Below are 15,598 nucleotides of genomic sequence, written 5' to 3'. Positions count from 1 at the left end.
ATTTTTTGTTTGTATACTCGCACGCGTGTGTGTGCCATCCGTGTACTTGTACAAAGTGTATGTTTCTCACGTGTGTGTGTGTGATTGTGTGTTCTTTTACTTTTTCCTGCGTTTCTCTGCTGTATCTATCGGTGGCGAAAGGGGGGCGGGGCGAGCGTCTCAATAACACGTCGGCGGCGGCCCGCCGCGTATCTTTTCGCTGTTTCTTCTCTCTCTTTCTCACACACACTCTCTCTCTTTCGATCTTTCTCTCCCTCACTTTCTCTCTCGAAAGCGACGAAACTCGTCCAAAACTCGCGGCTCCTACGACTTAGCCTTACGAAATTTACTATTTACACTTCGCCGTGCGCCGGATTTCTACCCGAACTTGCACGCGACTTCTCTCTGTCTCTCTTTCTGCCTTTGTTTTTCTCTCTCTCTCTCTCTCTCTCTGTCTCGCACTCTCTGAATCACACACTCACGTAACACGACTCCCGTGTCTCGAGTCTTCTCTTTCCTCATCCGCCTCCTCCCTTTCTTTACATCCGTTTTGGGAAAAAAACATCAGGAGATCGTTGGTTGCTCGCTCGGAGACGAGAGGCACGCGCGATTCGCGATGCTCGATCGATTCCAACGAGATATCATAATCGACTGTGAAAATCATTCGAGCGTCGTGATCGAAGGTAGTGTTGTCTCGACGACTGCACACTCTCGGAGGCCGCGGCGGGCCGGGTCAGTCTCATGTGAACAAAACATTGAAACGTTTTCTGTTTTTTTTCTTTATCTCTCAGTGTTTTTTAATCTACATCTTTTAAAACTCGCAAGACGCGTTCGCTTGCCTCTTCCCGATACATGCTTCTCGTCGGAATAGTGGGATTCGACTCGAAAAGAAGCCTATTTTTCCGTATTTTTTGTTTGCAATTTTGCCCCGATTCACTTGCACAAGCACGCTCGCGTGATCCCATTCGTTCTTGTTTCCTGGTCGGTCCCACACATGCACACTTTCTCTCTCTCTCTCACTCTCTCCCACGCATTCTGTCTCTTCCTAGCTCTCATTACACGCGCGGACACTCGTGTCTTCTCCCTACGCGCACATACACAAGATGATAACTTTTTACGATTATTATACCTTACACATATTACAATAATATTAATTACTTTTATAATATTCAATAATTATAGTAGAGTAAGATGATCGATGAATGAGGTGGAGACTGTACAGGATGCGCGATTTCCATGATTATCACATGTAGATAGATTATTAATTTCCGTTTAACATTCAATCTTTTTCTTATCTCTTCCCTCCTCTTTATCTTTTTCTCACCTGCAGGATCAGCCGCCGCGTCGAGGCTGTCCTCGGGGGAAAAACTATCCGCGAAATAGATATCGCGTCTAGATCTTGGATAGGCCCGACGATGTTCGCAGCCGATAGGTGGTAGATAGGTAAACGGATTAGGTAGCTTCCCTTAGGTAGACGGGTAAATCTTATACACGGCACTGTTTGCTCCCGGAACGGCACTCTGTCTCGTGTCGAAGCGTCGCGCGCTTCGCGTGTCCTTTCCGTCGTTTCACCGCACAATCATCCTCGTCATCATCGATGGAAATCCACGTTGAAATCCATCGCGAATCAGAGAGTTTTCGCGGCTCGCTGAGAGGCGGAGAGGTAGGCCGCCGGACGCGACTCCGCCACCCACCGCCGTCTGCCATTGTATCGTGTCTCGTCGCGCAGCTTTCTTTCTTTATCGATTAATAGTTTAAATTAATAAATTATTTGGTTTATCACGCGCTCGGAGCGTCCTCTGGCACTTTCATACTTCTCCTCTGGTGTCCGGTCATCGATGAGTAGCGACGCACAGCAAGTGGTCACGCGAATAGCGAGAGAGAACGGTGGTGTAGTCGGTTTCTCTCTCTCTCTCTTTCTCCGAGTGCCAAAATATTAAGAACGATCTTGACGGGCTCATACGTCGTTGTTGGAGCACTACGCTTCGAGAGACAGCGCTTTGCAGGGTCCTACGAGGGGCCTTGGCGACGGGGACGGCGACTTCTTCGACAGGTTGAGCGGTTGCTGGCTGTCGGCGATGTCCACCTGTAGCTCCATCATGTTGCTGGGACAGCCGGACAGCATCAACGTCGCCGCCGTGCTCGACGTGGGCCTTGGACTCGTGCTCGTACTACTCGACGCCGCCGCGGACAGGTATCTGGGCGACGAGGCCGGCGAGCTCCCGACCATGAGGTAGTCCGAGGAAGACTGCTGTTGCTGTTGCTGTTGCTGTCGGGCGCCGGTCGTCGTCGTGATCACCGAGGTGGCCGGCCATCTGGTCGTCGAGTAGTTGCTGGTCGCGCACTGCAACAATCCTTGAGATCCTTGGGGAGAACGAGCGGTGATGGTGGTGGTCGAGGCGCATTGTTCAGCCGGCGACGGCGAGACTGCCGGCGACCTCGGGCTGGTCTCTCCGCGCATTATGTAGTTGTGGATGATGTCCGTGCGCTTCAACTGCTCGGCGGTCATCCGTGGCCCCTCCATCAGACTTCTGGCCAAGGTCGAGTGCGTACTGCTGAGCAGGCTGGCGGTTTGCGGACACTGGGTCTGCGCTTGGTTCGAAGGACTTCGCGCCGGTGGCGAGGTCAGGTGGAGATGCAGCTGGGACTGCGTGTGCTGCACGATCACCGCCGGCTCGGCCTCTGCGCTGTCCTTCTGCCGGAGAGCTCGGAACTTTTTATGCGGTTTGTACGCCTCGTCCATCAATGAGTTGGTGTCGTAAAGCGGCGGTGCTTGGAGGACACGCTTCAACACCGGCATGTCTTCCACTTCCTTGTCTTCCGATCGCGGACTCGAGCAAACCGAGGTTGGAGCACTGCTCGCGCTGCTGCTGGCTGGTTTGTCGGGCTTCTCGGTGCCGGACTCGATGCCGCTGTCGCTGGGAGAGTCCAGCTTGCGGAATCGAGGGCATTGCGGTGGCTGAGGCGTTTTCGATAAGGACGCGCGATGAAGATCGTCGTCGCCGGAACTCGTGCTGCCAGAGTTCGCTCGTCGCCGATGAGGACAGAGTCCGCCGGCTAATGTGGCGGCGAGAAGGGGCGCGCTGGACGCGTGGTGTCCACTAGGCGGAGCTACGTGATGGTACTCGGTCAGAGACGCGACTTCACCGCTGCAGGTGCTCTCGGTGCTGGAAACACTGCCCAGAGGACTTTTCACGGCTTCGTCCAACGTGACGTCCGAGGCGGAACCCCAGGACGCGGATGGCTCCTCCTCCATCGGCCAATGTTGTTGTTGTTGTTGTTGTTGCTGTGGTTGTTGAGCACTGATCACGTGTTGTGTTTGCTGCTGTTGTTGTTGCTGATGTTGCTGTTGAGCCTGCATCTGCTGCTGCTGTTCGGTCATCTTGAAGGCCAGCAGCTTCTCCGAGTGGAGGGTGTTCAGAGTTCTCAGGTCTGGGATCTTCTTGAGCAGCTCCCGCAAAATGTCCGGGTGTTGAGGATGGTTCTGAGCGAGCACGGTCTGCAGGGCGTTCCGCAGCTTGTTGTGCATACGCTCAACGAGCTCCGTGTTGCGAAGCCCTGGCCGGTCCGCAGCGATCACCACCACGGAACAGAAAAGACCGAGCTCGGCGTCCGATAGTCGCAGCGAGTTCACCCTCTCGGCGAAGTCGAACATCGAATCCATGAGGAATCGCGCGTTGCTGCTATTGTGGATCGACTCTCGCTTGAGCACCTGCCCGTTCAGGCAGATCATGCTGTTCGTTTGAGCGTCGAACATGCAGGCCAATCGCACCAGCAACACCTCGAACACGCCAGCCTTGAGCAGCGTCACCTGGTCGTCCTGTGCCAGCAGGCTGAAGCCAGGAATGCGTTTCGCGAACTCTACCACGCCGCGGATAGCCGGCGAGAACCTTTTCGAGAAGTCTTGCAACAGCTCTTGCTGGCCGGTCAACGGTTGAGGGTTAGGATTCAGAGGGCATGCCTGCAACAAGCGGAGAAAGGAACGGTCGAGATTAATAATCGGATCCCCCAAGGTCTCGTTCGCAACACGCTCTCCGAGAAGAGATGTCCGCGCGTCTTTCGGCCACGCTTCCTACATCGAGGAAGGCTCGCGAGGACGACTGGTTCTGTCTCGACTTCCGCGTGAAGCGGACGTCTCCTCAAGGCTCGACACGCGCGTCAATGTAAAAATGAACGTTGAAGAAACTCGCCGCGCGACTCCGTAAACGTAATCTCGCACGACAAAAAAAAATGTAGTCGACACTCTACTCTAGCGGAAGCTAATCAACGTGTACTAGACTGTCAGTGTTGTTTCGCGTTATTAAAGTCAGGTTAATTGCAGTCACGTGTTTGTTTGTAACGCGGGGTGCCTGACACGATAATCAAAGAATCAATCAAACTTGAGAGGTTCTATAAAAAATGATAGGTGGAAAACAAGCGTAATAATGTTCTCCTAATTTTTTCGATGAAAGATGAAAGAAACGAATCGAAGAGAGGTGGATTACTTACCAAGGTGGGTGGACACGCGGTGTAGTTCGGTGTCTCTCGAGCTCGCACGAGGATCGGCGCGACTTTGTCCCTGGTGAAGTCGCATGTATCAATGTGAGCTTGCACAACGGTGCCGAGTAGTCGTTGCTCGTCCTCCAGCTCGGCCGCTACTGCCTTCTCTTGAGAACGGCTGTGGGAGCTTTGCTGCATGGCAGCCAGAATCCTGGCCTTCTCGCGCTTGGGCACACGGCCGAATCGCACCGCTATAATCAAAAAAACGGATGTCGAATGCGTTAGACGAGACGGCTCGACAGCGGCGAAGACGGGAAGGAGCGCAAAGTTCGGTGTCGGTGGTGAAGCAGAACGAGCGAAGGACACGTCGATGAATAGTTAATGCGATCAATGGATGAATCATGCAACGGACACAGCGCGGTGTATCGTTCGGGACTCGGGACGGCCTTCGAGCGCATCGGTACTCCGCGCGCGGTTCGATCCGAATACGCGGAAACGAGAGGAGAGGAGAAGCCGAGAGAGGTGTCCCGCGAGAGGCTGGGTATACACACTTCTCTACGATCTCATCGGAGAACATCGGAGAGCATGGTAAAGCGCGGTTCTCGCTCCCGCAAAACTTATCGTCGCACCAGATACGGGCCTGGAGGACGCGGACGGTTCGGGCCACGAGAAGAAAAAAAATATCGAGAGGGGAAAGCGCACGACTTTCTCGCGCGAGAAATGAAAGTGCGGCTCCTAACCGTGTTGGCCTCGTGCTACGAATCCTCCGATAGAAAGTCCGAGCGTTGGTGCGAGCGAGCGAGCGAGCTCGTACGCTCGTGTCGCGTCGTGGGGTGTAAAAAGGGAACGCGTTCATCGCGTTCATCGCGTCATGACAACACACGCGGGGGATCATAGACGTTCTCGCGAACACTTATCCCAAACAGAGAGAGAGTAGTCCGGGACACCTACGTGCATTATGGTAGTTGACAACTCCGTTGAGGATTCCCTTCAGTATGGGCAACTCGTCTCCCATGACGGTCGAGAAAAACGAGCGGTTCCCTAACTGCGTCTCCGTATGCGACACGCGTATTCGTATTCAACTGCACTGCGCACGAAAAACTATGTATATCTTTCTCCCCATGGGCACACTGTATCACTACCGGTGGTGGTCGTCGATAGGCGCGTACGGCGCACCATACGACGAACTGGTCATGTGTATTCCGGTCTGATAATGTTCCCTAAGTCTCTCTCTCTCTCTCTCCCGGAGGAACAACAACCGGAGGAACAGCTCTGGACTGCGATCTCTAGGCTGACTCGTCGTATCCCGCAAGTCACTCCAAAGTGGTGTTATAGGCACGGCGTGTACGGCTCGTCGCCAGACACATACACGTAGAGAGCAGTGCGGCTGCTACACGATATGGCGGTGCTCAAGAAAGTAGCGCGACAGTACGACGCGTGCGGACGCGAGACAGCATCACCGCCGACTGAGTGATGTTCCGCGGGTTGCGTTCAACAGCCCCTCCACTTATTCAGCCATCAACGACTCCCACCACCGGCCACGATTGTGGCCTTTGCTGAGCCTTTGGCCTTGAACTTGGTTTCAGCGACAGCCGCACGAGGCGTACCGCCGACCTATATACATACACTATATAGTGAGCGAATGTACGCGCCGAGCTTCGCCGCGACCACCACACGCCCGGAGGAGAGGGTGCTCTGCGCGTATACCTGTGTAACGTGCGCCGGGCTATGTATGGATCGTCTCTTTGTGTTCGTAGTTGAATACGACAGAGAGGAGACGCGACCGGAGACAGAGATGAAACGATATATATATATATATATATATATATGTATTACGAGAGAGCGAGAGAGCGAGAGAGAAAAGAGGGGTCCCGCTGTCAGAGGTGACTCTCTATCCGCTATCCCATGCGCAGATGCGAACTTCCTTTCTGCCGGGGGTAAGTTACCCTCGACGACCTTGGGCAACCCCTTGCTCTGGCTATTTGCCCTGTCACCAGCTGCCGTCGTAAGACTTATCTGTTCACGGACGATCGATCTCTCTGTCGCTGGATATCATCGTGTCCTCTTTTGTAGACTGACTGACTAAACTACAGGAGATCTTTTCATCTATCGAACACACACCTAGACCGTCTTTTATCGGGACATTCGGACACTCGAACACAGGAACTGGCCCTGGCCAGGTCGCGGCAGACGAGGTCATCGCGGTCACGAGAGTCGCGTGCTTCGAGTCACGTACGAATCTTGCCCGGTGGACACGGGGCAATCATGTATGATGGTCTCGCGAAGAAGAATACGTTCTCGATGATGAAAATATGTCACCCCATGGTTTTTCTCATAGGTCATGTACCATTTATACGTCGGAGATGATTCTACATAACCGCGACACCGACAGTACGTATCCGAGCGATCGTAAGAACGAGGGAACGGAGAGCAGCTGAGCAGCAGGTTCCCCGCGGGTGTCCAGTCGCAAATTGCGTGGCGGGCAAGTCGGGACGGTCGGTTTGGCGGGCCGACTGGAGAGGAGCATGCGCCCGACAGCCAGGTGGTTCGACGCGGTGGGGAGAACCACCGTCGCCGGAGGGGAGGTTCAACTGGGATAGGTAGTGGGGGGCTCTGAGAGCGATCGCGAAGGAGACGAAGTTCGCGAGGTCTCCGCGCGGAGCGTAGCGCCACGCGACGGCGCGTTGTCACTCGGTGCCGTACGGTAGGGGTAAAAGCGACGAGGAGATCGAGCTGTTTGGAGTGGGGAAGACGAGGAGATGATCGCGACAGCGTACGCGTCTAGGAAAGGAGGGGAAACGAGTCGTAGAAGGAGGTGGAAGGGTCACCGGGTACGTAGAGGCGAGTAGCGGTACTCTTTCTACGGACGTGGAGCCGCATGCAAGCCGAGCAATGCCCGTCTATTGACCCCGCCGAGTCCATGCTGCCTATCAGCGGTCTTTATTCTTATTTTTTTCTTGCAAACTTTGAACCTTCCGCAAAACAAACAAAGGTTGCACTACTGATTTCCTCGGTTGTTATTTAGAGAGGAGTCGTCGGTAAACAGCGAAGGCATTCGAGTGTCAAACTGTGTTCGGAACAGTGTTAGATTGAAATCGGAGATCGTATCGCCAATGTTTATCGAGAAATGTTTCGCGGATTGTCCACTATGTCCCCACGGGTCGCTGGCTCCTCGGTTGAAGTATAAGTGGATAGCGACGGTTATAGCTCAGCCCGCGGTAGATGCACCCACGGCGGGCGGCCGCGTCGGCCGTGTCGTTGACCCCGGGGTAGGTCTGATGCGCCGGACGAACCTAGCCGCGAAGTTTCGCGCCGAAAGAGGTCACAGGGAGGGAACGACGACCCATGGACCGGGCCATGTTTCGAAAAGAAAGCAAGCTCATCGCGGCTCGATATCGGGGGGATATAATCGCGGCTGCTTTCTCAAACGGCGAACTGGCCACTTTCGCCCGTTGCGACACTCTTGCCGTGTCGCGGGGAGCCGCGTTACGCAAACGGTCAACGACCCGACACTCTAGATTTTAGAAACTACTCTTTCGGAGAAATGTGTTACACCATGATCGGCGTCCTATGCCCAGGGGAAAGTGCGCACCGGTATGTTTCTCGATACACGATCACGAAATTCTACGGTGTAGGTGTAGAGCGAAAGTAGCCGAGGGAGCGAGAGGAGAAGAAATGAAATGTTTGATAGACTCACCATCGCGACTCATGCCGACAGCGATGCACTTCTTGAGACGACAATACTGGCAGCGGTTCCTGTTGATTCGCAGGATGCTGCACTGCTGGTTCTTGGTGCAGGGCCGATACTGAATCTTCTGCTGAATGCTCCGCCGGAAGAATCCCTGCGAATCACCAACGAAACCCTCGTCAGTCTGACCGTCACTGTCCGAGGAGGACCCCGACGAGCAATTGGTCCCCGTTCGCGGGGTGGCCAGGTCACATTCGCACAAGCACCCCATTAATTCACCTGTTTCAGTGTCTCGCGCGGTTATTTTTTTTTCTTTTTTTTTTGTTTTGTCACACCGAAGAAAAGTATCGAAGAATCGCGCGCGTGCAGCGATGGCACGCGTACACTGATCTCTCGCCGCGATTCTCTCTCGGTACTCGGTGTACGGTTCGCGTATCGAGAGGTTTCGTCGAGCGACCGTCGAGATCGCCCGGCCGAGAAGATAAACTGGCGACGCGCGAGAGACGGGTGACGGGTGACGGGTCGCGCGAACCTTGTCACAGAGTCCCGGTGTGCGTGAATCACTGATAAGGAGACGCACGCTCGGTGAAACCACTAAACTCAACAGCGAACCGACCGTAACTGTTCGACGGTACGATCATGCGAGTCGAAACGCGAGTTTCGGGGAAGTGGGGGGGAAAAGAAGCGACCGTTTGTATCGGAGCTTGGCTGTGGACTGGCTCTTTCTAGCACAGAGAGCATAGAGCCTCGGCACATTGCCTCTGGCTCGGCGAGGTGGGGGACACTCTGACCCAATTCCCGGACGTTCACCCGCAGTTCACCGCGTGAAAGTGAGAGTCCCCCTTGCGCGCACTGGCGCTTCCCGTCTCTCTCCCTCCCGCAGCCTCTATCTCGATCCCTGTCCCACCGACTGTCCCGTTCGCGCCCGTTCGCGCCCGCTCGCGAACCCTCCGATATCTCTCGATCCTTCTCTCTCGAGCCGAGCCGAGCCGAGCCGAGCCGCGCGCGCGACCATACAGGCTCTCGCGCGCTTCGAGCGCTCTACTAACGGGTTCCTTCCCTCCTCGCCCTGCCGCATTCTGCAAGGAACTACCCTCCTGGACTGTCCCGCCCTGTCCTCGCCCGCTTATTGTCGATACCGCGATCCTACCAACGCGAATAAACGCGGGAACACAAAAAATCATCGTGCACCACTTTTTAAGGAATGCTGATCGTACCACATGTGATTTCAGTTCATCGCTCCGCGGATCTACACCATTTTTAGGGAATGCTACCCACCCCTCTACTAATTTAACCACAGCGATTTAAGTTAATATCCTATCAGCAGTCTATCTAGAATCGCAAATCATTGCAAAGTCAGGCTGCTGCGTTTGATCAACCCTTCGGTCTGCACATACGTTCTACGTCGTCTACATACATATAATATTACGAGTACACATATTACATATGTATATAAGTATAACGTACAATTGTTGACGACGATTTATATCAGAAATTTCGCAGATCCTCGGATCGAAGGAAAAGAACCGCCGCGAGAAGACAAAGGAAAGAGACTCTTTCGCTCGGTAGGTTTCTCATGCGGCAGCCGCTAATTGAGAATGGGAAAAGAGGTAGGTCAGGGCAGAGGAACTTCCCGGCCGCGTATCGGTCAACGACCTCGCAGCTCGGTTACGTAACGAACGACGCGTGGAACGACGACGACGACGTTCCACTGCCGTTTGGTCGTCGTCGTCGTCGTCGTCGTCGCGTATCTCGCGCACGATGTCAACGGGCGCAGGCGCGCGTGTATGCACGTATGCGTACGGAATTGGCGACACTCGTCGTCAAGTGACTCTTTCGTGACGTCAGACACGCGACCTCGCCTACCTCAACTTCGTGCAGAGCCCGAGACGAGAGAACGATGTACCGTTGCACCTCCGCGCCCGGCCTGTCAATCGGTGCACGCGTTCGATGCAAGTCAATGAACTGTCAGCGTTGCCAATGTTAAGTTCTCCGAGGCAGCGCAGCGGCGCGGCGCGGCGGCGCGGCGTTGCCCTGTCGCGCGATGTTTCCGTTCGAAATTTTTCTAAACGATTCGATCGAGAATGATTGTCATTCAGGTCTGCGAAGTATTTTTTTTTTTCATGGGAGTCGCGCGTCGATGGATCGAGGCCAGGTTCCCCGTAAGATCTTTTTCGGTCGCGCGCTATTATTGTCACGCGACCGATCAGAGGTCTCGGAAACGGCAAAGTTATTGGTCGCGAGCTACCGCTGTGTCCCGGACGAGGCCAGCAACCCCTGTTGAACCCCTTGGTTGGCGGGAATCCGGCAGAGGTGGAACCGTCCGGGGGTGGGATTGTGGGAGAATGCGGTGCATCGATCTCTCAAACCGTGCATTCCCCCTGACAGGTCAGGGGGCGACCACCTTCGCGTGCTTCCACGACTTACGTTCGCCGGCGCGGCGCGGCGCACGCGCCTCCATTGTGTCACATCCACGGAAAGTGCAAACAGATCGCTATCGGTAGCACCGGATCCTTCCTGGGAATATCCTGTTTCGCGGAAAACGCAGCAGCCCGGGGGAGATTCGATATGCTCGCGGGGGAAACTTCAGACGACGCTCTAAATTTAAACCGCCGAGGCTGGAGGGGTAGCATCGAGAAATTTCAACTCCGATTACTCGATGCACCAAGATTTCCTTTTCGATCCGTTCCGATCAACATATCTCTTCCCAGAACCCTGGCTTCCAGTTTAGCCGCGCGACCCGAAATGGAATGGCTGCCTCACGTTAGGACACCTTCAGAATCGAAAAACGTGTTGCATCGATCGTGGGAAACAAGAATAATATGAAAATCGATTTGATCCCTTAACCACTTCGTCCCATTAAAAGCAACGATAGAACATTCTTGAATTTTTGAAATCGTTTACTGGTCTACATATATTTCCCCCGAACCAAGATTTTCATATATGCATAAAGATCCGCAGTCTAGCGATAACAATAAATAAGTTTAGTAATTAATAAGTTTCTCAATGTTCATTTTTACATAGACAAAGTTATTATAGCAAGTACGTATTAAGACCAAGTATGATCGAATTAATTTCTTATCATTGAAATTTATATTTATATATATATATTTTTGTTTAGAAGCAAATTTCCACCTTCGATAAAGGTTCAAAACGGAACCGAAACGTCAGGAGAGAAGTAAATTTTTTGCAAAATAGCTATATTACTAATTGATCGAAACGGTAGCGCCGAAAGCATCTATGAATTTGATAAAAATAATTTTAGTTTGATGAAGAATGTCGAAAGATCTCGTCCGATGCTTTTCATTGGCAAAACAAAAATTGTTGTATTCCGGATACTCAATATAAGCATATTTATTAAGTACAATTTCTAAACGAAATACAAACTACGGACGTAATACAAAAGATCTTAGTAGTCTATATAAGACTCGGTAAGAGACTGATCGGCAGCGAATGAAGACTGACAAAAGAATGCTCGCGATGAGAAGAAATCAGCAGGAGATGTAGATTTTGGGTCTAATGGTTAGTAAGGGATGAATCATGGGGATGAGGTTCAAAGATGAGTAATGGTAGATGGAATGTCGAATTGAAGATAGAGAGAGAGAGACGAACTGAAACGTTTAGGTTACATGAGTGATTACTAATGCTGGAGAGAATCTTATCGTTGGTATACAAGAAAATATTTGGTTCGACTAGTCCAAGTTTTGGGCTGATCGCGCGAGAAGCGGTCTCGATGCATCATCCCCATCGTGTTTCTCGGGTCCAACAACCCCGGTGGCCGCGCGCTCGGGCGTCCGCCGCGAGCCGCGAGTCACGTTCACCGGTTCGCTTTTATTTTCCGCGAAAGGAGCGAGTTCGAGCTCGGGCACGGGCACGAGCTCGGGCATGGGCGCGGGTTCGCGTTCGTGTGCATCGGTGCATGTCTGCACGCTTACAGAGACACGGGGCACGGGCGCATACAGATGTAGGTAAGGAGAGTGTGGGATATACACACGACGTGGTCGCGGGGCCAACGACCGGAGCGCGCGATCGGCCTCGATGGTGGGGATTCGAGTGGCTCGATGGAGGGACGGGGACGGTAGGGGAAGGTGAGCGTATCTGCTCCCACGGGGGCGCGGGTGTGTAGGGGCGAGAGGAGGGGAACGAAGACGGAGAACCGAGGGCGGGAGAAGGAGAGCAGAGTGGCAACAAAGAAGGACCAAAAGACAGGGTGAGAAAGAGAGAGAGAGAGAGAGAGAGACTCGACGGAGGAGACAGAATCGGTAGAGGAGGTGAGTGCGAGGAGAGGACACGACACGAAACGGAGTAACGGTGACGTACATAATGCGCGCGCGCCGTTGCAAGCGCATGCGCCACGACTCGAAACGCTGCGATACTCTCTGCTTCGCTCGGGGGCATTAACCGCTCGCGCGTACTCGCTCGCTCCAACGCGCACCTACGACCCCAAGAATTCGCTGCTCGCTCTGCTCTCCCCGGACGCCGATGTATCGGCCAAGTCGATCGCCGAGGTCAGAGATGCTGATCGCGTAATCCGCGCACCATGGGAAATCGCGCGGAAAATTCCCGTCATCCCCACCCCCTCCGGGACCCGTGGAAAATTTTCCTGGATCGCCCGGGTTAGGTCAACTGTTTCGGGGGCTCCTCGACCGGAAGATGATATCGCTCTGCTATTTTTAGAAACCCGATCCTCTCTGTACGCGGGGAACACTAACTATTTTTCAGGGGTGGGTTTATGGGGATCTCGAGGGAGAAACTGCATTCGTGCATAATTCCGTTTGCAGACTGCTGGTATCGAGGGAGGAGGTTCCGATGATTAGCTGGCCGAGTAAAGTGGATCTGGAATGTTCGATCGAGGTCTCGGGTAGCGAAAAACATTGACAATCGCCGATCTACATAATCTCCGATCGCGCAAACCCGGCAACGAAGAAATGGTGCCGTTGACCGATCAGTTTTAATACTCTCGTTTGACCTCGAACAGTTCGCTGCTCTATTCCCCGGGCATCGATACCGGGCAAGTCGACCGCCGAGGTCATCGCACCAAGTATTTGCTACTTCCATGATGCTAGAGGTGTGTTGTGCGGACGACAATTTATTCGAAAATTCTCTCAAACTACAATCAGACAACAAAACTGTTCGAAATACTATTGGGTTGGCAAATAAGTTCGTTCGGTACTTTAGCGTGGAATAAATCACAAGAACCGAACGAACTTATTTGCCAATCCAATAATTCGTGAAAGAACATGATCCGGTTTGAATCGAAAACATTGAGACTTCGAGAAGGACTATGTTTATCGGGTTTTGCTTTTGCATGTAAATCCGCTGACCCCCAAAAAGCTGGCCAGCCAAGGTAAGTTGGTATCGGCTGGCAGGTTCTCGCGCGAGGTGTCGTGTTTCACGGGGTGGCGTTTATCGCGAGGCATAGCAAGGCGAGCAAGGCGAGCGTGACGTTCGATTCCGCGAGCGGCGCGGCGCGGCGCGGCGGGGCAGCATTATCTTAAAGCGGTGCCGCGGGCGCTCCGGCCGTCCGGAGATACCGCGTTGAGCGAACACCTACCACGATAATAAGCGACTGACCCGATTCTAAAGTAGATGCACCGGGGTCAGTAACCCCAACCGAGCACCGAAATACCCGCGCAATCAAATGAAAATGAGATCACGATTCGTTACGACATCAAAAATGACGGTTAGCCGAGAGAGAGAGAGCGAGAGAGCAAGAGAGAGAGAGAATGAGGAGGGTCGCGGAGGGGGAGAGTTGAACAGCGAGGTGGAAGGAGGTGGGCGAGGAGGAGAACGAGGAGGTGGTGGAGGAGATCGAGGAGTAGGGAGGTGGGGGCAGGAGATCGTGGAAGGGGGGGCCTCGAGGAAGGGAGGAGGGAACACAGTCGTGTGACGTAACTGGCTCGGGGGTCGACGACCGGAGGGTTAATGCACCGGTCGCCTGGTTTCAACCCTCCGGAAAAAGAGTCGACGCGCACCTCCACCGTTGATTGTCCCGCCAGGGAGGAGATTTACCGAGAGGAACCTCGACGCGAAGAAAGAAAAATCCGTATTTTTCGCCGTTTAGTGTACCTCGCGATTGTTGTACCTTGGTGCATCCCGAGTGGAGCAAGGAGGTGGAAGAAGGACGATCGAGGAATCGCGAACGCGGAACTTTCGATGGACGGAAATCGGAAACAGTGGGCTGCGATTAGCTCCGAGAACGACTCCGGAGAAAAATGTGCTCGAGGTGAGTGCTGGTAGATACGGGGAAACTAGATTGGGGGAGGCCGCGGCTTTGCATAAGCCAGAGGGACTGGGGATCAGATTTAGGGGAGGGTTTCGTGAATTGAGCCGCTTATTCGAACGCGCGTCGTCGGGATGCCGTGTCTTTTATCGCGCGTTTATCGTGGCCACGTGATCGCGCCAACGCCGCCAACGAGAATCTCTCGTGCCGTAGAAGCTGAACTCAGGTCAGTGACGCGTGCACGAAAAGTATCATGGGGGGCAACGTCCCGACGAAATCTGGGTCAGCGCGGGCCACAGAAATTTCTGGTCGCTCCCTCTGTGCTCGCGAGAACCTGCTGTGAATCGCGCTGGGACACTCGCGTCATCAAAAATATTCTCAAAATATTGTCTATTTAACACCGAGGATCAGATTGACGGTTCGTATTGCGCGTGAGATTATCGGGATAGGCGGTTACGCGACTCCTTGAACCTGCGCGAAGAGCTGGAACCCAGCGAGCCGGTCGGGGAAAAGTAGCTTGCGGCCGCTGCGAGTCGCTATGGCGAAATAGTGCAACAGCAGTGCGACCGAGCGACCTAGTCTTAAAGATATCCAACACTCTTCCGCGTTCTCTTCCCTTTCCACGGGTCCCTCTTCCAGTACCATAAGACGGTCTCTACCGCTAGCGGCTAGGTCACTCGCCAACGACTCGGCCTGCTACACCGCCATAAGTTACTGACCCAGTCAACCAGCCCCGGGCCACCCGCCTCTCCATCGTTCTTTTCGTGGGTCTCTGGTGGGGGAGCCTAGACGAAAAAAAATCCTCGACCGGATACGAACGGTCGGATATGCTCGCTCGATCTCGTTCCCCTTCCGGACATAACAATAGGAACCAGCAGACCGAGGTTAAATGGCGACACAGGAAGGCCGGGACACTTTCTCTTTCCCGCGGTCGGCAAATCATCTCTTTAAGCTTTTCGGGATCCCGTCGGTCCACTTTCTCTTTCGTTTCAGAAAGAAAGCCCGTGGTCAATTCTACCGAGACATCATCGGTTGTTTCGGAAACTGAGGGACCCCTGTAAAATATATGGCTGTTTCCGCAGCTTGTGGTTTGGGGAAAATTGCGGTCCGAATACAGCGAACAACAGTAGGAGAAATGTCTGATTTTCAGTTCATCGGTTGCTTTCGGATAAGAAAGTTCGAGAACGATGTATCTGTCGCGAGAGGAGGCTCGGTTGCAGCCGAAGTGG

The 15,598-nt window shown here is 53.6% G+C and overlaps 1 protein-coding gene across 5 annotated transcripts in view; it reads right to left on the bottom strand.

Annotated features, from left to right (window-relative positions):
* Window positions 1-419: 419 nt before the first annotated feature.
* E75 (ecdysone-induced protein 75) overlaps window positions 420-15,598 on the bottom strand; it is a 162,595-nt gene continuing 147,416 nt past the window's right edge. For 4 of the 5 annotated variants that reach the window (XM_076435855.1, XM_076435856.1, XM_076435857.1 and 1 more), the window contains exons 3-5: window positions 8,156-8,300; window positions 4,468-4,709; window positions 420-3,940 (exon numbers count right to left, since the gene is read on the bottom strand). In XM_076435855.1, the coding sequence (XP_076291970.1) occupies window positions 1,958-3,940; window positions 4,468-4,709; window positions 8,156-8,300 (2,370 nt within the window). In that variant the 3' untranslated portion in view covers window positions 420-1,957. Of the gene's footprint in view, window positions 3,941-4,467; window positions 4,710-5,409; window positions 6,785-8,155; window positions 8,301-15,598 lie in introns of those variants that run through there. The other variant, XM_076435858.1, reaches the window with a different exon arrangement.

This window comes from Lasioglossum baleicum, chromosome 12 (genome assembly GCF_051020765.1).
Source record: "Lasioglossum baleicum chromosome 12, iyLasBale1, whole genome shotgun sequence".
NCBI classification, from domain to species: Eukaryota; Metazoa; Arthropoda; class Insecta; order Hymenoptera; family Halictidae; genus Lasioglossum; species Lasioglossum baleicum.
Note: the sequence above shows the minus strand (reverse complement) of the source record. Positions and strands in the feature narration are given on the sequence as shown.